The sequence below is a fragment of the Gossypium arboreum genome, chromosome 1, assembly GCF_025698485.1.
Source record: "Gossypium arboreum isolate Shixiya-1 chromosome 1, ASM2569848v2, whole genome shotgun sequence".
NCBI lineage: Eukaryota > Viridiplantae > Streptophyta > Magnoliopsida > Malvales > Malvaceae > Gossypium > Gossypium arboreum.
In genome coordinates this window covers 86,462,334-86,489,945 of record NC_069070.1, presented here as the reverse complement: position 1 = coordinate 86,489,945, position 27,612 = coordinate 86,462,334, and the positions used below count along the sequence as shown (strand labels likewise).

The 27,612-nt window shown below is 35.3% G+C and overlaps 1 protein-coding gene and 1 long non-coding RNA gene across 4 annotated transcripts; one reads left to right on the top strand and one right to left on the bottom strand.

The window, feature by feature from the left end:
• Positions 1-863: 863 nt before the first annotated feature.
• LOC128282548 (uncharacterized) lies at positions 864-2,029 on the bottom strand. Its single transcript, XR_008272863.1, has 2 exons — positions 1,961-2,029; positions 864-1,147 (listed from the first exon to the last, which is right to left on the bottom strand). It is a non-coding gene; the product is annotated as an uncharacterized LOC128282548 (long non-coding RNA).
• Positions 2,030-14,892: 12,863 nt separating this feature from the next.
• Positions 14,893-17,739, top strand: LOC108457755 (uncharacterized). Of its 3 annotated transcripts, XM_017756884.2 has the most exons (6): positions 14,893-15,086; positions 15,194-15,445; positions 15,517-15,590; positions 16,333-16,468; positions 16,591-16,872; positions 17,125-17,739. In XM_017756884.2, exons 2-6 carry the CDS (start codon positions 15,326-15,328, stop codon positions 17,386-17,388), a joined length of 876 nt encoding a protein of 291 aa, XP_017612373.1. In that variant the 5' UTR covers positions 14,893-15,086; positions 15,194-15,325; the 3' UTR covers positions 17,389-17,739. The 3 variants fall into 3 exon arrangements, with proteins under 3 accessions (XP_017612373.1, XP_017612372.1, XP_052885235.1); XM_017756883.2 differs by having other exon boundaries at positions 14,893-15,445; XM_053029275.1 differs by lacking the exons at positions 15,194-15,445; positions 15,517-15,590.
• The last annotated feature ends 9,873 nt before the right edge of the window (positions 17,740-27,612 follow it).

Below are 27,612 nucleotides of genomic sequence, written 5' to 3'. Positions count from 1 at the left end.
ATAGTGAGTCCGCACACTTAGTGCTATATAATCAACTCGCACACTTAGTGCTATACAATCAAACTCGCACACTTAGTGCTGTACAAATTTTAAACCCGCACACTTAGTGCCAATTTCATGATCATAAATGTTTATACCTGTAACACCCCGAACCCGAGACCATCGCCGGTGTCGGACGCGAGGGGTTAACGAGCCAAGTCCTCTTAAAGCACCGACCAATTTGGCATTTCCAGACAGGCTGGAAAACTGCGTAACTGTCGCCTTAAAAATCATATCTTGAGTTTCAAAACTCGGAAACTGATTCCGTAAATTTTCCCTGAATTTAGACTCATATATCCTTCCATGGATTTATTTCTAGAATTTTTGGTTGGGCCAATCGGTACAGTTTATTAGTTAAATTCACCCATGTTACAGGGATCGACTGCTCTGACCTTCGCGCGTTACAACTTGAATATCTCTCTGTAAAGGGCTTTAATACTGGTGCCGTTTATTTCTAATAAAACTAGACTCAAAATGGAATCTGCACATATAAGGCATGACTTCTAATTCTTTCTGGATAATTTATAGTAAATTTTTAAAGTCGTGACAGGGGACCCAGAAACCGTTCTGGCCCTGTCTCACGATAACTTTAATATCTCTTAACAAGTAACTCCTATGACCTTTTCGTTTCTTCCATATGAAAGTAGACTCATCAAGGTTCATTTACATAACTTATTCACTATTTAATACCATTCCTACAAATTTTGGTGATTTTTTTCAAAACCACACCACTGCTGCTGCAGCATCTGTTTTCAAGGTAACCTTTACCTATTTCATGATTTCCACGATTCAATTGGCCCTCTTTGCATACATAGCACAAAGTGTGATCATGATTAACCATTCCAATGGCTAATCTTCTCAAAACAATTCCATACCCCATAATGATCAACATACAACGATTATAGTATCATACCAAAAACGTATATAAGCCATTTTCGCATGGCTATCCAAGTTTACACAAAACCGAAAGGTACATGACCTTCAACAATAGGGTAGTCCTATACATGCCATTTCAAAGTTCAACCAAAATTATACCAAAATGGAGGCTTTGATAGTGTAGATGACTTCGACTTTAATGATCCCGAATCCGATCGCTAACGAGCAAAATCTATAAGACAGAGAGCCAAAGCAACGGGAAAGCATTTTATGCTTAGTAAGTCTCAAGCAATACAATCAGCTTTAACTAAAGCATTACATTCACATAGCCAAATGAATCATTTCATTAATACACATTCACATAATCATACTTACTTCACACTTCATCATTATATACTTTCACAAGATATCAACCAATTCAATAGCTGAAAACTCGTTAGTCGATTGAGCGAATGTTACTCAAACATATCGACTTTTCCAATGCACATATAAACATACCTTATCCTTTGGGCTTTTCAAGCGTACTAATTAAATTTATTACAGCAACCAACGCTCACCTCCAACCCAAGCTTCTTCGGAATACAACCGGATATAACCACATGCACGAATGCCTTCGGGTCTTAGCCCGAATAGAACGACTTGCACAAATGCCTTCGGGTCTTAGCCCGGATAGAACGACTTGCACAAATGCCTTCGGGTATTAGCCCGGATTTAACAACTTGCACGAATGCCTTCGGGTCTTAGCCCGAATGTAGTCGCTAGCACAATTGCCTTCGGGTCTTAACCGGATATAATTACTAGCATAAATGTCTTGGGACTTAGCCGGATATCATTCAATTGCTCATGCACACACATACATCAATAATCATTACACATCCATGTTTCATTTTCGTTACTAAGGCTCAAACACAAACATATCACTAGCATAATCGCCGGGACTTAGCCCGGTATCATTCAAATACTCATACACACATAAATCAATAATCATTACACATCCATATTTCATTTCACATAATTCGAGTAGGGTCATTTCTTGAGGACTTACCTCGGATGTTGTCGAACGGCTTCAACGGCTATTCGATCACTTTTTCCTTCCCTTTATCGGATTTTGCTCCCTTTTGCTCTTGAGCTTAACGAATACAAGTAGAAGTATTCAATATTTCTATCAATAATGTTTACTAGTCAATCACATTCGGCATCTCATATCATCTCACTTTATTATAATTTATCATTCAACCTTTGAACCAAAACGCCATTATATGGCCACATATACATACATTCATATATTTAAGCTCAAGAATTTTAACATAACATCAAGTGCTCAAATTACTCATGTGGCCGATTATACATGGTCATAAATACACAAAATCAAAAATAATTTCAAGGTTTTTTTTTCACACTATACATGTACTAGGCCGAATGTACATGTAAATTTCACAACATTCTTCAACAAATTTCTTCTTTAAACAAACATATTTTTCACTTTCTTCATAATCAAAATATCATGTGCAAACATATATACACATATAGGTGCAAGGCCGAATTTCAAGGTGTCCATAACCATCCAAAACACAAATTTTAACTAACATGCAAGAAGCATAAACCATGCTCATGAATGCATCATGGCCGAATACATCACAATCATGCTCCTTTCAACTTCGGTCATGGTTAAACAAAAAAAAACTCAATGTCTTACTTAAGATTGCTACAAAGAAATTTCAAGAGTAGTCAATCCATCATTGCATGCATCATTAGCAAGCTTCACATTTAGCATGCAATGGCTTTAACCCAATAACAACCTTGGCCAAATACCATTTCCATGGCATAACAAGGATTTGAACCATGGCTAACATGAACATCAAGTTAGCAACTAAAACATGCATGAATCTCATGACACAACCTCATACATACCTTAATCTTGATGCAAGTTTAGCCAAATCTCCTTCTAGATCTCTTCTAAACAAAGAAAATGAAGCAAAATCTCTTCTTCCTCTTAGGAATTTCGCCAAAGGAAGGAGGGAAAAGATGAACAATTTTTTTGTTTTTCTTTCTTAGTTACACGGCAATGGGGAATGCTACACTCTCACACACATTTTTTTTTCTCTTCCCACATCTAATTATTTTATCACTTAATACATCATGCATTAACAAAACATGTCATAACATGTTTTCTTTGCCCATAATTCCTTGCCATGGCCGGCCACCACCTATAAAAAGGGGAATTTGACATGCAAGTCCATTGTTTTGCATGCATGCTTTAATTAGTCATCACACAATTCCCTATCGTACTTTCAAAGTTCACTACTAAGTCCTTTCTAGTGAAATTCACCTTTATAACACTAAATCAATCACCAAAATGTCACACATGAGCACACATATTATAGGCATCAAAATAAATTTTAAATTATTTTTATGCCTCGGTTTTGTGGTACCGAAACCACATTCCGACTAGGGTCAATTTTGGGCTGTCACAATACCCGCACAGTTAGTGCCGAAATCAACAACTCAATACATCTCACCTCTTTTCTCTTCATTCGATACTTTCATCACCACATACATACATGTATATAGATTTATCATTCCTTTCGGCATAGTTACATAGACATCATGTCTATTTAAATCAATACAAAATATGCGCTTAGTGACTTACTTTGTGTTGGGTAAAATAGTTCCAAGTCGGCTACTCGATGACCTTCGTCTTTCCCTTGCTTGATTCTCCTCCTTTAACTTCTTGAGCTTAATCAATAAATCAGCTAGTTTAACCATCTTGCTAAACATTCATAATTCAATTACACATGCATATGTATGTTTGTATATTCGGCAACCATCCACACTAATTACCCATTTAGTTGATTATACACTTCCAAATGGGCATCACAATTAGATTTAACACTACCTTCATACTCAATTGGATGGCCGAATGTATGTATATATATATACAATGTCAACTATAACATCTTTTAACCACCTAATTTCATCTCATGAACACTTAATCAAATTTTCCTAATCTAGCATATATTTTCACATCTATTTGTAACATCATGTAAATTCACATATAACTACATTTCTTAAGTTCTACATCTTAATGCCCATTATAGCCACTCCCAAAACCTAAATCTAAAAATCGGCAACATCCCTTTCAACTATGTTAGCCGAACCTCATCCTCTTCTTAGTCTTACATTCGGCTCCTCCAACACCATGACTTAACAACTTCAACTTTCATGCTAACATAACAAGCAACTTAACACATCCATATAACTAACACGTTAATAGCATCAAGGTATCAACTAAAAATTTTTAAGCTTCTTTGTCAAATCCCAACTCTCCAACAACCCCAAATCCAACCATGGGATAGATAGAATTCAAACTAACAACTAAAAACATGCATGAATCTCATGGACAACATCAAACATACCTTGGTCTAGCAACTACCATGGCTGATTTTCTCAAGCTCTTCCCTTTTGACTACATGCACTATTAGGTCCTTATAGATTAGCCTATCACTTTTCGAAAGTGTCACACAAGTCCTATTAACTGAATTCACATGCAATCGACTAAATCGAAGCTTGAAATTTTCACACATTCATAAATACATATTCTAGACAATAAATATTACGTTTAAACATTTCGGTGACTCGGTTTAGCGGTCCCGAAACCACTTCCCGACTAGGGTCAATTTTGGGCTGTCACATTACCTATTTACATCTTCACCATATGTGCATCATAAACCGAAATCATTTCTCATGAGCTTGGCATACATTCCTATGTTACTCAACATGCTCATATTCATTCCTTACTAATCATACAACATGAATTGAATTCCCACCTCGTCAATTTCATGAAAGTACCTGTACCACTCACAACATAGCCATAAGCTCTATCATTTTGACTTAAACCTTAAATTTCCCATTGAACCATTTGGAATACCACAGGATAATCACTAAGCCTCAAACATAGGGTATGATGCTGATGTCGTGTTCCAAATACAGTCTTACTACGGCTCACACATCTAAGTCGATGCCATGTCCCAGACAGGTCTTACACTGACTTACATAAGTCGAGGCTGATGCCATGTCCCAGACAGGTCTTACACTGGCTCTCATCTATTGGTGTCAATGACATGTCCCAGACAGGTCTTACACTGGCTTGCATATCTCGAGGTCGATGCATGTCCCAGACATGTGTTACACTGGCTCTCATAATGTGGTCGATGCATGTCCTGGACATGTCTTACACTAGCGCAAATATCACCCAAATGTTATGGCATGATTATCCAATCTTTTCCTAAGGTTCAACTGGAAGTTTATCATGATAAGTTTCATCATAACATTACTCATATATGCATTCAAGCCTTATATGTGAAATCAAACATTCAATGCATAATAATGATAAAGTTGTAATATTTACGCACAACTTACTTGTTTCAATGGAATGTCATATTCCATCAAATTTCTAATGTATTCAATCATCACAAAAATGTTATTAACATTTGGCATCACTTCCTCATACGTAACCCCAGCAACATATAATTAAATACAATCATAGCAAAATAGATTTCAAGTATATTAACAATAACATGGATAACATGTTTATTTAGTTACATGGACGTACCTCGAATGCAATTCTGGCTAATTACTCCATTTTAGTCCATAGCCTCGTACTTTCTGATTTAAGCTCAAATCTCGATTTTCTTGATCTAACATGATGAAATTCACTCATTTAATCATTACATTAATTAAAACATTCTATAATTCACAATTTGGCAAAATGATCATTTTGCTCTTAGACTTTACAAAAATTACGATTTTGCCCTTATGCTCATAAATCGTTTTTTTATCAAATTTCCTCCTTTACCAAGGCTAGCCGAATTCTTTCTATAACTATAGCAACTCACAATTTCAATTATTTCACACATTTACAACTTATTTTACAACTTTACAAAATAGCCCTTTTTAGGTGTTTTCATGCAAACTTCTTTCACAAAAGTTGTTTATTACACAACCATGACTCATTTTCTTCCATAAAAATTCAGTAAACAATATGAGTATTCACATGGAAAAAACCTAAACATTCAACCATTTTACAAAACAGTCCCCTCATTAGCTAGATTAAGCTATAAGGGTTCTAAAAACACAAAAATTAACAAAAATGATCATCAAAGTCACTTACTTGCAAGGGTGAAGAGTGGCTGAAATTTTCAAGCTTCTAAAACCTTAAGTTTGCTGATATTTTCAATGGTGAAGAAGGTGACCACTTAGTCTTCTTTTTCTTATTTTATTTTTGGTCAAATTAAGTCACCAACTCACCTAACTTTGTCAAATTTGTCAATTCTTGTCCCCTATGGCTGGCCAAGCACCTATTAAAGGTCTATTTGCACTTTAAACACCCTCAATTATAGTTCTCTAGGAATTTGGTATATCTATCTAGTAAAATAAAACTTTTACCCTTTATGCAATTTAGTCCTTTTTTGAAATTAAGCTCCCAAACGCTAAAATCAATTCATCAAATTTTTCATGCTCCTATAATAACATGCTATAACACCAAAATAATAATAATAAAATAATTTCTCTAGCCCCGTACAGTGGTTTCGAAACCACTGTTCCGACTTGGTCCGAAATCGGGCTGTTACAATTTATTCATGTAGTTCATGGCAAAATATAACCACATATCTATAATTCTTATATAGCTCAATTGTTCATAATTCAACTACATATGCACATATTATTCTCAAATAACTCATACATATTTCATATGTCCACATATAAACAAATGATTACCTTTCATTCTCAATCTTAATATACATTTCAAACGTACCTGAACCGGATACAAGTTCACATAATCATTTATTTTCTCGGAATGCTCGTTGCACCTTTCAGAATCAAATAGGATACGCGGATAGCTCGAAAATCTTGAACAATGCCAATGTCCCAGACGTGGTCTTACATGTAATCAAATATCGATGCCACTGTCCCAAACAGGGCCTTACACGAAATCAAATACGATGCCGATATCCCAGACATGGTCTTACACGTAAATCTCAAATCGATGCCAAGGTCCCAGACGTGGTCTTACACGAAATTACATACCGAAAATCCTGTGTCATGACATATGTATCCTAACTATTCCTATGGTTCATACAGGACTTTTCGGACATCGTCGCATTCTCGGAACTTTCTTGGATTTCACATATTTCGCTCTCAAACCATTCATCACAATTCAAATATCATATAAGTAATTAATAATTCAATTCAATACATTTATTTGTATATCGACTTACCTCGTACGGAAATGAACGGCTAATCGACTACTCGACGACTTTCGACTTTCCCCGATCTAAATCAGTTTTTCTTTGGTTCTTGATCTAAATAAATTCAAATTTAACTTATTCAATCTTACATTCATTCAAATCAATCCATTTACACATATTTAGGACATTTTACAAATTAGCCCTCACATTTTCACATTTTAACACTTTAGTCCCTAATTCATAAAATTACAAAATACACAAAATTTCCATATATACATGCTTAGCCAAATTTTCATGTAGTTCATATAAGCCCCCATATTTCATTAATTTCACATTTTAGTCCCTCAATTTCTCATTTTCACAATTTAGTCCAAAATACTCAAATTCATCAAAAATTCAAAGACAAAACATATTAACCCAACATATATCTTTCATTTTCCATTAACTAATATCACAAAACTTACAATTTCATCAATGGCACAACCCAAATTCATCATCAGATTTAAAAATTGAGACATGGGCTTGATAGAATACAGAGCAACGATCACAAAAACATAGAAATTATCCAAAACCGATAAAAAACACATACCTTAATTCAATCTCAAAGAGTCGAAACCCTAGAACTCTTTTTATTTCTCTTTTCTTTGTATTTTCGGCAATATAATGAATAATGAACCAAATTTTATGCCTTTGTTTTATTTAATTCTTAATAATACATCATTTACCATGTTAACCTCACTTAAAACATTATAACATCACATATATTAAGTCCATAACCGTCCACTAACCTTAATAGTGGCCTAATTTCATTTTAAGGACTTTACTATTAATAAACCATAGCAAATAAGTACCTAATCAAATAGAAGGCCATTTTTGCATTTTACGCGATTGGGTCCTTTTTTGCAAATTAAGCACACAAATGATAAAATTTTCACACAAAACTTTCACACACATATTATAAGCATGGAAAATAATATTAAATTATTTTTTTGACTCAGATTTGTGGTCCGGGAACCACTATTCCAACTAGGGTCTAAACCAAGCTGTTACACAATGTACCCTCATAGGTAATTCACATATATTATCAAAACAATCTATTAAAACTTCATTCAAGCTAATTCTAAAATCATGCCAAATTCAACCTAAATTTTGCCTATAATATATCACTTATGCATCAAATTAAACATTTCATATTAAATCTCAACATAACACATATATTCTTATATATAAGCAACTAATATCATCTTATAATATCATGTACATTCATTTCTCAAAATGACAAATATAAAACATCCTAGGTACATGCCGACACAAAAAGAAACATATGTCACCATGTTTTAAGTTCGGGATTGTTGTGGATACCGAATCAACAATCAACTTTAACACCTAACCTGCACACGGAAAACGAACCGTATGCTGAGTATGAACTCAATGGTATTTCTATAATCTGAATGCTTAAAGGTAAATTAATATAACATATACATTAATTCATACAATAACCATAGTTATATAATTAATCAATTCATAAAGATGCTTTTATAACACAGTCAATTCTTATCATTCACTATCCCAGATAGCTTTTCAAAATGTAAACTCAATTCATTTGAACAAACAAGGTTGTTCATTTGTAACCAATTCATAAATTCACAATTCTTATGTTTCTATCCACATCTCAATTCATCATTCAATATCAATCATGTCACTGTTTAATTCAATTACCCCTATTAACATGACTCGGACTCGGACGGATACACGAATCCAACCAAAACACACCAGTTTGGCACCTAATGCCTCATCGGATAAATCGAAGTAACAAGTTGACACCCAGTGTCTCATCAGCCTTGCCAAAGTAAATTGGTACCCAGTACCTCATCGAATTTATCCGAAGTAATAATGTGACACCCAATGTCTCATCGACTCGAAGTCGAAGTATCCTTGAACTCTTCCAATCCTATGGCATGCCATCTATATCCGACTCAGCCCGATACAGTTAATAAGGTTTTCAATTTCTCAATTCAATTACAATCAATATCCATATCATTTCAAATAATCACATATATTTATAAAATCAATTCAATTCAAATCAATATCAAAATATCTTATACTCACCTCAATTACTTACCATGAACATTAAATTAAAATACAACAATTTAATAGTTAAATTTGGATTATAGAAATACAAACTGTAATTTCCGAGCTACACCTCATCGACTTTATCTTTTCCTTTTTTAGCCGAAGTTTTCGATACAATGTTAGCTATGGAATTAAAACAATTTCATCAATACAATACAATTTCACATTGAATATTTCAATTTTTATTCAACTTTTGCCTGAATTCTAATTTAATCCTTAAACCAATACTAACTTTATTTCTTCAAAATTAGTTCCATATTTTCATTCAATTTCCACTTTAGACTAAATTCAACTCTTTAATTTCACTTAAATCCCTAATGAAATTTTATCAATTTAGTCCCTATAATTCAAAACTTATATTTTATTTTACAATTCAATCCTTTTTCATTTCTAACTTAAAATTCTATCAATTTAGTCCCAAATACTTAAAATTATTTAACATGAACATCATCTAAAAATTCAACATTTTCTAAAATTTCAACATAGATTAAGTAGTATTTGATATTAGGATTCTAAAACATAAAAATTACAAGAAAAGGACTAAATTGACTTATAATTAAGCTTTGAACTTGAAACCTTAATTTTTCTTTTCTTTTCTTTCTCCCTTTCCTTCTCTATTTCATTTCTTGCTTTTGTTCTTTTTAATTCTTTTTCTTTTATTCTTTTTATTGATTTGTTTATTATTTAATTATCATTGTAATAATATATTATTATATTATATACTTAAATATTAAGTATTCATATCTTAATATTTTGTACATATGTATAGTATTTGTACACTTGTATTTACTTATTACCATACAAGTGTTACATATGGTTTATTTTCTCATTTAATCCGTTTACTTTTATTTAATTAATAATTAAACTTTCACCCTTTATTCAGTTGAGTCCTTACACCTTATTACCCTTAATTTAAGCTAATTCACCTAACCAAAACCTAATTAACCACACAACTATCTTCGTAAATATTTTTAATAAATATTTACAAATCTATTTTACAAAAATAGAGATCCAAAAGTACACTTTCCGATACCCGTGACTATCAGATCATTACACATGGCCATGCTGAAATAAGTGTGATATGAGATATCACACTTATTTGTTTATTGTAGTCTACTCAGAATATCAAGAAATATGAGATTGGACTATACAAGTGTGACTATACCATGAATTGTGTCCAATCTAGATTTAAAGGATAAAAGGATATGATACATAAAAAGTTTATCACAAAAAAGTTATGCTGAATCATGACTTCTTGTAACTTGGGTAGCAATGATGCATTGCTAGATGTCACTCATTGCTTGTAACATTAGAGATGTTCTAGTATTACTACTAACGTTACAAGAACCTACAGAGTCACACTCTATTGGTAAAGCGAACATACTTCACGTTAATAGAATGGGCGTATACCCTCCTATATAAAATTATGCTGGATTCTTATCCTTGGCGGATAAATATCGCCTGGTGGACAGAATCTCCTGGCGGACAATATTACTTGACGAATAGTATCACCTGATAGACAAAAAATAACCTGGTGGATAGAATTACCGAGCAAATAGGATTGTTAGGAGGATACGCCTCATAACATCTTTCTAGAGTTAATATTTATGGAAGTTAGTATTCTTATGAAAAGAATATAATTTTAATATCTTCCATGATTTTCTCTAAGAAGTAAAAGGGAAATTATTTCATTTTTAATATATATGATATTAATAAAAGGAATACAATCTCGGATTATGTAGGTGTGGGTAAGAAAATCAAACTAGGTCTAGTAGCCAAAAGTTTGTATTCTCTCTAAAAAAGTTCAAAGAGTCTTGTTGTTCGTGCTTAACTGAGTGGACTACGTAGAGGTCAAAACACTTTATTGCAACTTAGATTAACATTGCGCAAGGATTTTAACTAACAACATTTTTCATCGTTTTCAGTTTTAAAAGGTATATCTTAAACCTTATTTTAACCCGATTCGTTTCTCGTACCTAGATCCGTGGTTGACGATAGTCAAAATAATTTTTTCGTTGTGCCATAGGTAGAGGTGTGCATGGGCTGGACAGGGCTCAACTAAAAATTTAGGCCCGTTTGCTAGGCCCAGGCCCGGCCCGGCCCAAAAAATGGGCCTAAAATTTTGCCCAAGCCCAACTCAAATAAAAATGTTAAAACTTAAGCTAACCAGCCATTTATATTAATTTTTATATATTTTAAAATATATAATACATCAAAAATACTAAAAACATCAAAATAAATATTTCCCAACAAATTGAAAATAAATTTTAAAAATATGTATACTTAAATAACACTAAGATAGATGTAACTTAAAAATCAAATGTCTCTAAAATAATAACAAAATTAACAAATGTCTTTAAAATAATAACAAAATTAACAATAAAATAAGTTTTATAAAGTATCCAAACAATAACAACAAAATAGTAGCAACATAATAGTAAAATGGTAACAAAATAAGGAGAAAATAATAAGAAAATAATATTAAAAACAAAAAAATAGATTTTTTCTTTTAGTGAATTCGAGCAGCATGAGCAGCCAAAAATGCCATACCCGAGGCCCGGCTCATTTTTTAAACTAGCCTTATTTTTTGTCCAAGCCCATTTTTCTGGCCTATATTTTTACTCAAACCCTCCCACATTTTGGGCAGGCCTTCGAGCTGGGCAGGCTGGCCCGACCCATGAACAGGTCTAGCCACGGGGCATACTAGCGATCCAGCATTATCAAGTAGATCCCATATTTGCGGAGACATAAATGTGAACACATATACATAGATTCCCATACACAATTTTAACTTGCGGACCTCTACTGGAATATGCCACCTTGGCAAGCTAAGCGAGTTCATAATGCGAACTGCTTTGTGGACCTCTTTGGATCTTGCCATAGCCGTGGAATTGCATCCATCCATACAACTTAAAGCCTTTGACTTTGTAAATTCCTTTACGTCCCATAAATGGCTCTCATATACGTCCAATAAAGGGCTCTTATATACGTCCCATAAAGGGCACTCATATAATAGTGCGCACCTTTCTCCGTACAGCCCGCTTGAACCCCATTCACAATTTGCATTTACATGCCATATCGAAGGCAAATCACACATCATAATCCCTTCTCCATCTTCCATCTCAATCACATTTCGACAACCCTTCATAATTTCGTATAATTCATACACATGCATTTTATACACAAGTATTCTACATCCTTAACTTTCATCCCTTTTCTTAAATCCGGGAACATAAAAAAGTTAGGAAGCTTACTAGCTTGAGAAATCATCAGCCACTTATGCACAAACTTTAGCTACCTTCTTCCATGCAAACCATTACTTAATCTTTCTTTCTTTCAATCCAGACCAGTGAAGAAGCTGAAGAAAGAACAGAAAAATAAGAGAACCACATCGAAGAATAACGTCTCTCCCTTATATACTACTCACGCACTTCCTTCACTAAGGTCAATTTCAATAACCAAGTGTGCAAATCTATAATCATTATGTTTCCCACTAAAAAATTTCTAGTTTAAATGTAATCTGACTGCTCTTGAAATCAATTTTTTTATCAACCAATATACCAGTTGCTCTTATTTCCACTAAAGCCCGCTTAAATTTGTAAGCTTTTCAAATTAGTCTCCAAAATTATCATTTCAACCTTAACGTTTTGAGATGTGACATTCAATCCCAACCAACCCTATCCCCTATCCCCAATCCCGAATTATCAAAAGAAAAATTATATTTTCTTCAAAAAAATTAATTGTATTGAAAATTAATACATTTAGAGATGATAAATGTACCATAGAGGCCCCTACATTATGAGTCAGATTACATTTTGTCCCATTTACTCAAAAGTGAGGAAATTAGCCCTATAACTGGTCATTCCATTAAAAATTCCATCCATTTTTAAATGATGTGATTGAAAAAAATAAATAGACAATAGCACATGGCATGCAGGTATACCTCAAGCTGACATGTTATTTGACGCATCAACAAATATTTAAAAAAAAAGAAAGTCCTAAAAGATAAATAAAAGTTTATAATAATTGTTCAAAAAACCACATTTAGAATCGTCCCTTGTGAATTAAACGAATGTAACTATCTAGCACAAAAGCTATTAGATAAAAAAATCTTCTATGGCTTTGTTTCTCATTTTCTATCAGAAGTACTTTTGAAGTCAAAAGAACTTTTGACTCCTTTGAAACCATAAGGTCAGAAATACTTCAAAAGCACTATTTTTACTTTTACTTTTGGGAAGAGACTTCTGGAATTAAATAATATTTTAAACCCTTATTTATAACCCAATGTATCTTATGTAATATTTATATTGGATATACAATTATTTTCCTATTAAAATTTATTTCAAATAAATAACACTGTATATATAAATTTGTAATGATTATATTTTAATAATATTTAAAATAATGATTATATATTCAAATTAAAGTTTACAAATAATTAATATTAATTATTTAAAATATTTAAAATTTATATTTCACTATCAAAATATTAATAATGAGTTACAATAAATTATTTTTATATTCTTACTAAATTATCATAATATTAATGAATTTTAACATTATTTAAATGTATATTCATACTTCACAATATCATGCCTAAAATGAATATTTTATTTTTAAAAGTAATTTTTTTTCAAGTAACACTAAACTTTTAAATATTAAATCAAACTTTTCCAAAATATTTTTTACATACTTTTCAAAAACAATTTTAAAAGCAATGAGAAACTAACCCTATATCTATAACATACACATATGTATATAAGCACAAGTTTAAATTTTTTTGAATTGACGAGAATGTCCTTTATTTTCTATCATATTACTAAATTTACAATTAAAAATAATTATAATATTTAATTTAAAAATATTAATTAAAAATAAAATAAAATAGAAGTGGTGATAATTACACATAAAATAATTAGAATTTAAATTACAATTATTAGTTAAAAATTATTTTAATTTTAAAATAGAGTTATTAATTGAATAGAACTTTATGCAAAAGATATAGGATAAAATTTGTGATAATTATAGTTAGGGAAATTATTTGGTACACTAGTAATGAAATTTTTAAACTTCACAATTAGGGCCAAGGGATTGACAAATGTCCTATAAGAATATAATAAAATATTTTAAAAATAAATAATTAGAAAAAGAAACACATGCCAAAATTTTGAGGTTGTGGAATAAAAAGAAAGTATATTATCAGTGCACCAAATAATACGCTTTATAATTATAATTACAATTATTAGTTAATTTTTTATGTAAACAAAAATTGTGATAATTTTATTGATGTAAAATAGGCTTATTACTTAAATAGAGTTTTAAGCATATTAATTATCACTTAATTAATATTAGAGTTAATTATATTAATTAATTATCAGTTTAAATAATATTACTTTACACTAATTATATAAAGTAAAACTATATTATGTGTTCTAACATGTTAAAAATTTTAATTATTATTTGAAAATTTCTATTTTAATATTTAAATTGATGGATTAATATATTATAATTAATAATTCAATTAAAATAATTTATTTTACACCTCTGCAATTAAAAAATAATATTTAAAAAGTAATTAAATATCAAACGCATGAAATCACATTAGAACTAGTTTATACTGAAAATTGGTAGATTTAGTTCTAGAGAGGCGGAAATGGAATAGAGTACAGAGCACATGGTGTCGTCGGCATCTGTAAAGGCAAACCAAAAAGAAAAGAAGAGAATAATAAAATCACAGACAGAGGGCGGTACAATATTCAAAAACCAACACACCCAACACAACTGATAGAGGTGAGAGAAAGTCGACTCAACTCAAACTCGACTCGACTGCAGTCAATTTATAATTACTAGAATACCACTCTCACTCTCTCGCTAACTCCATTTCTACTTTCCATCAGATCCCCTTTTCTTTCATTTCATTCAAATCGAATTCTCTCTCTCTCTCTGTCGCTTTGTTTCTTCAATTAGAAGCGTTTCTTGTTATTCTTTGGGTGGTTTTGAGAGTGGAATCAGAGAAAACCCAAACGAAAATGGAGAGGAGTACTCCAGTGAGGAAACCACACACTTCCACTGCAGATCTTCTCACTTGGTCCGAGACTCCTCAACCTGATTCCTCCGCCTCCGCCGCTCGTCCCACCCGCCCTCATCAGGTCCTTTTAAAGAAAAAACTTTTCTGGTATGTTATTAGTGTTTTTTTACTGATATTTTAAATCAATGGCAGCCGTCGGATGGGATCAGAAAAGTGGTGTTTGGAGGTCAAGTGACCGATGAAGAATTTGAAAACTTAAACAAACGGTGAGATCTCCTTCCACCTTCTTCGTCCCCTTAAGAATCCTCTCTTCATTTTCATTTTCCTTCTTTATTTATCTTGTAACATTTTGTAGCTCGATGCCTGGTTTTATAAAATATACTTTCAGAAGCTTCGAGCTGTTACCATAATTTCGCTGTTTGTATTTTTTTTTTCAGTTCTTCCAATATCTCATAAAAAATACCGTTTTGAATATTTTGAAAAAAATATTGGATTTCGAATCTGCGCGTTCTTTGAATTTTTTTTTTGAGGTTTGATCTGTTCATTTATCCGTGATTAACAACAATGATTCGTTGGATCTCTCTTCTGATCCAACTTTGGCAACCGTTGATGGAGATCTAACTGTACTAACTGTAACTATTGAGCAAACCAATCATGTTTCACTGCTCGGAATTACTAATGCTTCGCCGAATTCCGAGGTTTGATGATTTTAATATACGATAGTTAAATCAGTTGAAGATGAAATGTTTGAAAATAATTTCTTTTACTAAGATTTCCTTGTTTGTTGGCATTCATTCTTAAGTAATGCTCAGCAAGGTGTTTAAATTTGTTCCATTATTCTTTTCTTCGTCTCTGTCGCAGTTGATAAGTGAGTTTGTTAGGATAAACCAATTAACCATTAAGCTTGTATTGGAATGAGAAAAGGAATTTGTGCTTGATAGATTTTGCATCTTCTTGGTTCCTCTACATTTGGTTTTATGCTGCTTAATCATCTGTTGTGGTTTCCAGGAAGCCTTGTTCTGGATATAAAATGAAGGAGATGACGGGTAGTGGCATTTTCGCAGCCAATGGAGAAAATGATGAATCAGAACTAGGCAGTGCTAATCCTATTCCAAACAGCAAAACCGGACTACGAATGTACCAGGTATGCATTCAGTTCTTTTGTTGTTCTCATCATGATCAATATAGTAATTCATACCAATCTTAAGACGTTTAAACATTATACTTCTATCATTCATTAAATATTTTGATGTTTGGCATTGTCAGCAAGCACTAGCTGGAATTAGTCACATCTCATTTGCCGAGGAAGAGAGTATTTCCCCAAAAAAGCCGACTACTCTTCCTGAAGTGGCTAAGCAGCGTGAGCTAAGTGGAACACTAGATAGTGAGGATGCAAAGTTGAAGAAGCAACTCTGTGATGCAAAGTGCAAGGACCTTAGTGGACATGACATCTTTGCACCTCCACCTGAAATTTTACCAAGGCTGATAACTGTACGTGCATTGGCATTGAAGAACAATTTTGACATGGGAGAACCTGATACACGCAATGTAAGTACATGTTAAAACTCATTGGATTTTGTCAAATTGGTATGCCACTTTTTCTATAGATTACTCGCACAACCAATTGTACTTAAGATAGTTAGGAGTCCCATAGAGCTGGGCATGGAATAAGTAGGAGATTTACATTTATGACTTTCTGTGCTTCAATTTCACGTGCTTCCTTTTTGAGGTTTGCCTTTAGCATCAATAATTAAAGTTGAATATCTATTAGGTTGTTGAATTTGGATTGTTATTTTGTAGCCTACTGGAAGTGGCTTGCCAAGTGAGGAGGCTTCGGTTAAGACAGCAAAGAAAATTCATGATCAGAAATTCGCTGAGCTCTCAGGAAATGACATATTTAAGGGTGATGTTCCTCCAGGTTCTGCTGAGAAACCACTCAGTGCTGCAAAACTGCGGGAGATGAGTGGCAGTAACATCTTCGCTGATGGGAAGGTAGAGTCTCGAGACTACTTTGGTGGTGTTCGCAAACCCCCTGGCGGCGAAAGCAGCATTGCTTTGGTTTAACTTAGCTTTCTCTAACCCTGTCAAATTGCTTCAGCCGTGTCTGGTGTTTGTCTTTAGTGGGGGTGTGATTGTGTTATGACTTTTTCCATTGTGGGTTTTGGGATTATGTCTTTAGGGGTTAACATTTCAACATGAGGTATGGACATATGCTAATTGCTCTGTTTGTCCATTATCTTGTGTTTTTCAGTCCCATCTTGGTGAAGGCCTTGGGCTGTTTCAGATTTTAATTTGTTGCTCAGTGCGTCATTTTTATTACATTGTTGTAAAAGATCATACTTGACCTACGTACTTATTTTGGTCAGCTTCTTGATTTAACCCCTTCGTTGAATTGATAGTATTTGACCTACAAAACATCTAGGCGAAAGGAAAATTTCGGTCTTTTTATTATGACATTAGGAAAAATAAATTTTGGCTAATATCTATGATATATAAAATGCCTAATTGAGATAATGTAAGAAGTCAAATTGATATTATCTCGAAATTATTAAAATACCCTAATTTTATGGGTATATTCTTATAAGGATTTATTTTTAATCTTTTCATACTTTTTCTATTTTCAAAAAAAATACAAAAGAAATTATTTGAGAATCAAACACTAAATTAACAAATTTGTATAAAACTTCTTACCACTCTAATGATCATTTCTTGAAATATTTTTATACTATATTTGCAATATAAAATATTTTACTTACTTTAAGGGTGGATATGATAAAATCTAGTATATAAAAAATTCTTAAATTATTATACTTTGTCTAAGTAAGTGTTTATTCAATTTTTATAATTAATTAGGCATTTATTTTATAACTATATTAATCTTAAATTATGGTTGGAGCAATAGACTTCTAGAGAGTACAATGAGAAGATTGATTTTAACTTGGTGTAATTTTGAATTAGTATGATCTTTAAACTTTATCCTATGAGGTGTTTGGTGTAAAATTGTGATGGCTGGGAATGTTATTATCAGACAAATTATTTTATAATGATTAATATATATTAAAAAGTATCGGTTTATATTCTTAATTTTAAAAATATTAATTTATTTTAATATTTTTATTATTAATAAATATTTGAATTAAATATTTAACAACAATATTTTCAACCATCTTTATTATTAGAAAACATTTAAACATTTCTTACACACTTTGTTGACAAGCACGTAATGACCCAAGGATTTGACACCGAATTACGAACTCAAGAGACTCAATAGGTAAAGTCTTCTTGGATGCTAAGGTTTCAGATATATAAGAATGAGTAGAACCGGGTCAATCAAAGCAATCACATTAGTATCAAAGAGAGTAAAAGTACCAATAATAACATCCGGCGAGGAAGCATCCTCGCGTGCAGACAGTGCATAAGCCCTAGCAGAGCACGAGCCTCGAGATCGGTCGTAGCATCTCTAGATCCTCTCGACCACCACTAGCATTGCCCGTATTTCTAGATGGTCTACCCCGAGCGGTGGTAGCACCCGGCTTCCCACTCGATTTGCATTCTGCTCGCACCACCTCGGGCAATCCTTGATAAAGTGGTCGGTGACCCGCACTTGTAACAGAGCGGTCATGGAACCTACAACTCCACGAATGCCATTTACCACACATCGGCATTCCGCTCTGTCTCGACGGTCATTTCCAACACTGGCAATCGAAATGACTCGTGTGCTCACAGGGGGTCGATCGCGATCTCGTCTAGAAAGGCCCGTAGTGTCTCTAGATCGGCCTAAGCCATCTCTAAATTTCTTCGATGACTGTGGGAAGGGCTTCCCCGAAGACCTCTTACGAAACTCTCTTACTCCCATATCAGCTTTTCTTTTCTCCATACTGAGCTCCTCGGCTTTGCAAGCTCGCTCAACAAGTACCACAAATTCTCGGATTTCCAAGATGCCAACATACAGCTTTATATCATCATTTAGTCCATCCTCAAACGTTTACACATTACGGCTTCGAGGAAATGCATTCTCGCATGCATCGGCTAAGCCTCACAAATTTCCGTTCATAGTCGGTAACCGACATGGAACCTTGTTTGAGTTCAAGAAATTCCTTTCGTTTTTGGTCAATGAATCTTTGACTGATATACTTCTTTCAAACTTCGGTTTGGAAGAACTCCCAAGTTACTTGCTCTCTGGCACGAGAAGTCAACGTGTTCCACCAATAGTAGGCGTAATCACGTAGCAAGGAGATAGTACACTTTAGGCACTCATCGGTGTGCAAGATAGTTCATCTAGTACCCGGATAGTGTTGTCCAACCAAAATTCAGCTTGCTCGGCATCATTGCTATCCGTAGCCTTAAATTCAGTAGCCCCGTGTTTTCGGATTCTATCAACTGGGGGCTTATTTGACCTTATTTGGTCGATTACGGAGGCATTGTAGGTCGGGGTGGTATTTTTGGGAATGGAGGTTGTGGAGCAGTCAGATTAGTTCGAATGTATTGGTTGAACCAATCATTCATCACGCTATAAAAAGCTTGCCTAGCCTCATCATTCGGATTGCTAGCAATAGGTTGAGAGTCCGCCGGCGCTGTCCCTTGTGCGGGAGCAGGCGCTACACTCTCAAGATCATCAGCTACCGCTCGGTCGGGATCGGGATCCATTACTATAAATAAACATATTTGCAAATGTCAGAAATCACCACACTATCAAATAATCACATAAAATGGCATGTATAGCTAAACCCAACGCATTACGGTAGTCCTAGAATCGACTAAACCGTAGCTCTGATACCAATAAAACTGTAACACCCCGTACCCGAGACCGTTGCCGGAGTCGGACACGAGGGGTTAACGGGCTTAATCCACTTACTTGCACAGTTCATTTTAAAAATTTCCAGACAGCTGGCTAACTGTGTCACTGTCACCTTAAAAATCATATCTTGAGTTCCACAACTCGAAAATCAGTTTTGTGATTTTTCCCTGAAACTAGACTCATATATGCATCTACAAATTTTTTTCTAGAATTTTTGGTCAGGCCAATTAGTACAGTTTATTAGTTAAAGTACCCCATGTTACAGGGATCGACTACACTGACCTTTGCGCATTACGACTTGGATATCTCCCTGTACAGGGCTTCAATACTGATGCCGTTTATTTCTATAGAAACTAGACTCGAAAAGGAATCTGTACATATATGGCATGACTTATAATTATCTCTGGTAAATTTATAATGAATTTCCAAAGTCGGAACAGGGACTCCAGAAACCGTTCTGGCCCTGTCTCACGAAAACTTAAATATCTCTTAACATACTGTTCATATGATCGTTTCGTTATTTTCCTATGAAAATAGACTCGTCAAGGTTCGTTTACATAATTTATTCACTATTTAATTCCATTTCTAATATTTTTAGTGATTTTTCACATCCACATCACTGCAGCTGTCAGCATCTGTCTTTAAGGTAGGCTTTACCTATTTCATAGTTTCCATGATTCAACTAGCCCTTTAACATAAATAGCACAAAATATGATCATGATTAACCATCCCAATGGCTAATCGTTTCCAAACATTTCCATGCCTCTTAATGAACAACATACAATGATTATAATACCATGCCCAAAGTATACTTAAGCCATTTTCGCATGGCTATCCAAATTTACACAAAACCGATAGGTACATGACCTACAACAAAAGGGTAGTCCTATACATGCCATTTCAAAGTTCAACCAAAATATACCAAAAGGAGCTTTGATAGTGTGGGCGACTTCGACTTCAAAAATCCCGAGTCCGATAGCTGAAGAACCAAAATCTATAAACAGAGAATCAAAGAAACGGAGTAAGCATTTAATGCTTAGTAAGTTTGAGTCATGAATTTAGACACAACCAAAGTATAACATTCATGTAGCTAAACAGATAATTTCATATGCACAAATTCTCAATATCATACTTACTTCACATTACCAACCCTTATATTCATACACAAAGATCAACTTAGCCAAAGGCGGTAGCTCATTTATCAACCGAGCGAATACTTATTTGTAAGGGCTCGACTAATTCAAAGCACATACTGAAACATACCTCATTGTTGGGATTTCACAAGCGTATTAACTGAAATTTTACAGCAAGTTCATTCATTCCCGAATCACGTACCTTCGGAGTTTAACGGATATAGCTACTCGTTCAAATGCCTTGGGACATAGCCCGGTTATAGTAACTCGCACAAATGCCTTCGGGACTTAACCGGATTTAGTAACTCGCACAAATGCCTTCGGACGTAACCGGATTTAGTAACTCGCACAAATGCCTTCGGATCTTAGTCCGGATATAATCACTTAGCACAAAGCCTTGGGACTTAGCCGGACATCATTCAATAACCATGCACATTTATCGATAAATCATGACACATTCAGTATTTCATTTTCATTAGCAAAACTCAAACACAAGGCACTTTTCACACTTGCAATTTCGGCTCAATAGCCACACACAAAGAGCATGATTTTGATTTGCTTAAAACATGATCTAATCAAATCATAATTTAAGCTCTATTACTCAAGAACTTACCTCGGATGTTGTCGAACGGCTTCAACGGCTATTCGATCACTTTTTCCTTTCCCTTATCCAACTGTGGTCCTCTAAGCTCTTGAGCTAATTCAAACAAATTTAACTTATTAAAGTCTCATTTTGCTAGCTTATGGCGAATATGACAAGGAGTTTGATAGGTCATATGGCCACCTTTTAGCTCAAATACACAATGATCATACGCATTTTTAATCACATCAAGCAATTTAATACAATTCATTCGAACATCAAAAGAGAAGCTCAAGGTACTTAGCCCATATATACATTAGACATTAGAGTTACATATGTACGAAATCACGAATCGAATTCAACATACTAGCTAATATTTCCCCTTAGCTGAATTTTCTAAGTCAAGCTAAAGCCATCAATAGGCTACCTATGGCCGAACATACACATCAACTCATGCACTCATTCATGTGGCCGAACATACACATCTATGCTAAGGCCGATTGCAACACTTAATACATTCTACAAATATGGTCACTTGTATTGACTAAACACCATTTGTTTCAAGTTCAAAACTTGGCTAATACACATATATACACTATTAAAGCATCCTCTCCCTTTCCATTAATTCAACACATGCATTACCCATAATATACAAAATTATATTCGGCCTTAGCACACAACTTGCTAGCCGATTCTTCTCCATCTAGCAACTAATGCACATACGAGCTCATTTGTTAGACTCTACTTCATCTAACAACAACCTTATTTCTCTTCTATTTCCTACCATGGCCGAATGCTCAAGATACCTCAATATCAAAACTTTTAACTTGGGTTGCTTAAAGAGCTTGGTGATGAGTTCAAATTTATCTAACACCTCAAGCAACATAACACATCCCTTAATCTAGTGAACCACCATAACATCAAACACCAACCAAGAAAACAACACCCAAGGCCGAGTATCATCTTCATCACATAGCAAGATTTAGACCATGGGCTAGGTAGAACTCAAGCTAACAACTAAAACATGCATGCATCTCATGGACAACATCAAACATACCTTAGTTTAGCAAATCACCATAGTCGATTTTCTCAAGCTCCTCCCCTTTCTTTCTTTCCTCTATTCGGCCAAGGATGAACCAAAGGATGAACACTTGTTTTTTTTTTTGTTTTTCTCTCCTTCAACTCACTGCAATGGGGGCATGGATGAGACCATTTTTTTTTTCATCACTCCTCCCTTTCATTATTCAATTACCATGCTCATTATTTTATTTTTCCTTACATAATGCATTAAGCCAACATGTCTATGACATGTTTCTTTTAGCTATAACACCTTGTCCACCCATGCTCATGGCGGCCACTACATATTAGGGGGAAAATTGACATGCAAGTCCTCCCTTTTGATTATATGCACTATTAGATCCTTGTAGATTAGCCTATTACATTTCAAAAGTGTCACACAAGTCCTTTTGACTAAATTCACATGCAATTTACTAAATCGAAGCTTAAAATTTTCGCACATTCATAGTCACATATTTTAGACCATAAATATCACATTCAAATAATTTGGTGACTCGGTTTAGCGGTCCCGAAACCGCTTTCCGACTGGGGTCACTTTAGGGCTGTCACAACTCTCCCCCACTTAAGAAATTTTCGTCCCCGAAAATCTTACCAGTAAATAGGTTTGGGTATCGCTCTTTCATAGAGTTCTCGGGTTCCCAAGTAGCTTCTTCGATTCCATGTTTGAGCCATAACACTTTTACTAACGGAACCCTTTTGTTTCGCAACTCCTTCACTTCACGAGCTAGGATGCGAATCGGTTCTTCTTCATAACTCATATCGGGTTGAATTTCAACCTCGATGGATTAATCACGTGTGACGGATCGGATCTATAACGTCAAGCATCGAAACATGAAATACGTCGTGAATCCTTTCAAGTTCGGGGCAAAATCAATCTATACGCGAATCGGACCGACTCGTTCGGATATCTCATATGGCCCGATGAACCTCGGACTCGCTTTGCCCTCACGGCCAAATCAATATCTTTTTCCAAGGTGAGACCTTAAGAAACACTTTGTCTCCCACCTGATACTCAATATCTCTTCGTTTTAAATCCGCGATACGACTTCGACGATCGATGTCGCCTTCAGACTTTCACGAATTATTCTTACTTTCATTCAAAGATCTTTAATCAAATCCACTCCGAAAATTTTACTCTCACCGAGCTCGGTCCAAAACAATGGCGTACGGCATTTACGCCCGTACAAAGCCTCGTAAGGTGCCATCTTAATACTTGATTGAAAACTATTGTTGTAAGCGAATTCAATCAAAGGTAAATACCGTTCCCATGAACCACTGAACTCGAGGATGCAACATCTCAACATATCCTCAAGTATCCGAATTATCCGCCGGATTGACCATCGGTTTGGGGTGAAAGGCGGTCTTTGAAATGCAACTTGGTACCCAAAGCTTCTTGCAATTTCTTCCAAAATCGTGAGGTGAATCTCGGATCTCTATCCACACGATAGAAATAGGTACCCGTGTAATCTCACAACCGAGAAACATACAATTCAACTAGTTTATCCATTGAAAATCCGTGCGTACGGGGATAAAGTGAGCCGACTTAGTCAATCTATCAACAACGACCCATATCGCATCTTTCTTACTTGCCGACACTGGCAACCCAGATACAAAATCCATCGTTACTCGATCCCATTTCCATTCAGGTATCATGATCGGTTAGAGTAAACCCGTAGGCACTTGATGTTCCGCCTTCACTTGCTGACATATTAAACACTTCGAAACAAAATCAGAAATGTCTCGTTTCATACCATACCACCAAAACTGACGTCTTAGGTCGTTGTACATTTTCGTACTCCCCGGGTGGACTGACATTCGGCTACAATGAGCTTCATTCAGAATTATCGAAATAAGTTCTGAATTTCTTGGAATACACAAACGATTTCTGAACCTCAAACAATCGTCATCATCAACTTGAAACTCTGATTCCACATTCGGAACACATTCAGCCCGTTTTGCAACCAATTCATCATTGACTTTCTGAGCCTCACGAATTTGATGAATCAATAATGGTTTGGCTTTTAATTCAGCTACTAACACATTGTCGGGTAGAACAGACAAGTGTACATTCATCGCTCGTAAAGCGAATAGTGATTTACGACTTAAGGCATCCGCAACCACATTAGCCTTTCCCGGGTGATAGTCAATGACAAGCTCATAATCCTTTAACAGTTTGAGCCAACGTCTTTGTCGTAGATTTAAGTCTCTTTGAGTCATCAAATATTTGAGACTTTTGTGATCCGAATACACATGGCACTTCTCGCCAAATAAATAATGTCACCATATTTTCAAAGCAAATACGATGGCAGCTAATTCGAGATCATGAGTCGGATAATTTTTCTCATGTGGCTTTAATTGTCTCGACACATAGGCTACAACTCGACCTTCTTGCATCAATACGCAACCTAACCCAAGTAGGGAGGCGTCACTATAGATGACAAACTCTTTGCCCGATTCGGCTGCACTAAAATTGAGCTTCATCAAATAAGTTTTCATTGATCAAAACTTTTCGACATTTTTCCGTCCATTCAACTTAACATCTTTTGAAGTAGCTTCGTCATGGGTGTGGCTATCATCGAGAAACCTTTACAAACCGTCAAGAGTAACCGGCAAGTCCCAAAAACTCCGAACCTCGGTAATATTCTCTGAGGCTTCCAGTTAAGTATGGTTGAAATTTTGCTCGGCTCAACTCGAATACCGATGCGGATACCACATGACCCAAAAGCTAACCTCTCTTAACCGAACTCACACTTATCGAACTTAGCATATAATTGCTTATCCCGTAAAATTTGCAATACTAATCTCGGTGCTCAAAGATGTTCGGTCTCATCTCTTGAATAGACCAAGATGTCGTCAATGAACACAACTACGAACCGGTCCAAATCGTCTCAAGATCCGATTCATCAAATCCATAAATACCGCAGGGCATTAGTGAGCCCAAACGGCATCGCTAAGAACTCGTAGTGGCCGATCTCGTTCGAAAGCAGGTTTTGGGTATATCCGAATCTCGAATTCAGAATCGGTAATACCCGATCTCAAATCTATCTTTGAAAACACCGAGGCTCCCTTTAGTTGATCAAACAAATCATCAATGCGCGGTAACGGATATTTATTCTTTATCGTCACTTTATTCAGCTGACGATAGTCAATACACATCCTCATGGTTTCGTCCTTCTTTTTCACAAACAATACTGGTGCACCCCAAGGTGAGAAACTTGGTCGAGCGAAACCTCTATCCGTCAACTCTTGCAACTGAGCTTTCTATTCTTTTAACTCGGTTGGTGCCAAACGATACGGAGCTATCGAAATTGGCGTAGTCCCAGGTACAAGCTCAATACCAAACTCTACTTCCCGAACAGGTGGTAAACCCGGTAATTCTTCAGGAAAAACATCCAGGTATTCACAAACCACCGGCACAGATTCGGGCTTCTTTTCCAATTCTTTTTCATCAAGTACATACGCAAGGTATGCTTCGCACCCCTTTCTTACATATCTCTGGGCCAACATTGCTGATATTACAGCTGGCAACCCCTTTAAGTCCGTAGACTCAACCCGGATTATCTCGTTATTTGCGCATCTCAAATCAATAGTCTTGCTTTTGCAATTCACAACCGCATCATGCACGGTCAACCAATCTAAACCGAGGATAACATCAAATTCATCAAACAAAGAATAAAGATCAAGTCCGCGGAAACAGAACCTCAAGTACTAGGGGACATTTCTTACACACTTTGTTGACAAGCACGTAATGACCCAAGGGATTTGACACCCGAATTACGAACTCAGTAGACTCAATAGGTAAAGTCTTACTGGATGCTAAGGTTTCGCATATATAAGAATGAGTAGAACCAGTGGTCAATCAAAGCAATCACATTAGTATCAAAGAGAGTAAAAAGTACGGTAATAACATCGGCGAGGAAGCACCTCGCGTGCGCAGATTGCATAAGCCCTAGCAGAGCACAAGCCTCGGATCCGGTCGTAGCAACTCTAGATCCTCTCGACCACCACTAGCATTGCCCGTATTTCTAGATGGTCTACCCCGAGCAGTGGTAGCACCCGGTTTCCCACTCTGATTTGCATTCTGTTCAGACCACCTCGGGCAATCCTTGATAAAGTGGTCGGCTGACCCGCACTTGTAACAGGAGCGGTCATGGAACCTACAACTCCCTGAATGCCATTTACCACAATACTGGCATTCCGCTCTGTCTCGACGGTCATTTCCAACACTGGCAATCGAAGTGACTCGTGTGCTCACAGGGGGTCGATCGCGATCTCGTCTAGAAAGGCCCGTAGTGTCTCTAGATCGGCCTAAGCCATCTCTAAATTTCTTCGATGACTGTGGGAAGGGCTTCCCCGAAGACCTCTTACGAAACTCTCTTGCTCCCATATCAGCTTTTCTTTTCTCCATACTGAGCTCCTCGGCTTTGCAAGCTCGCTCAACAAGTACCACAAATTCTCGGATTTCCAAGATGCCAACATACGACTTTATATCATCATTTAGTCCATCCTAAACGTTTACACATTACGGCTTCGACGAAATGCATTCTTGTCTTGTCTGGCTAAGCCTCACAAATTTCGCTCATAGTCAGAACCGACATGGAACCTTGTTTGAGTTCAAGAAATTCCTTCCGCTTTTGGTCAATGAATCTTTGATGATATACTTCTTTCAAACTCGGTTTGGAAGAACTCCCAAGTTACTT

Coding starts and splice junctions, on each gene's coding strand:
- LOC108457755 (XM_017756884.2), top strand. CDS start 15,326: ATGGAGAGGAGTACTCCAGTGAGGAAACCACACACTTCCACTGCAGAT. Junction 15,446..15,516: donor GTCCCACCCGCCCTCATCAG/GTCCTTTTAAAG, acceptor AATCAATGGCAG/CCGTCGGATGGGATCAGAAA. Junction 16,469..16,590: donor CCGGACTACGAATGTACCAG/GTATGCATTCAG, acceptor TGGCATTGTCAG/CAAGCACTAGCTGGAATTAG.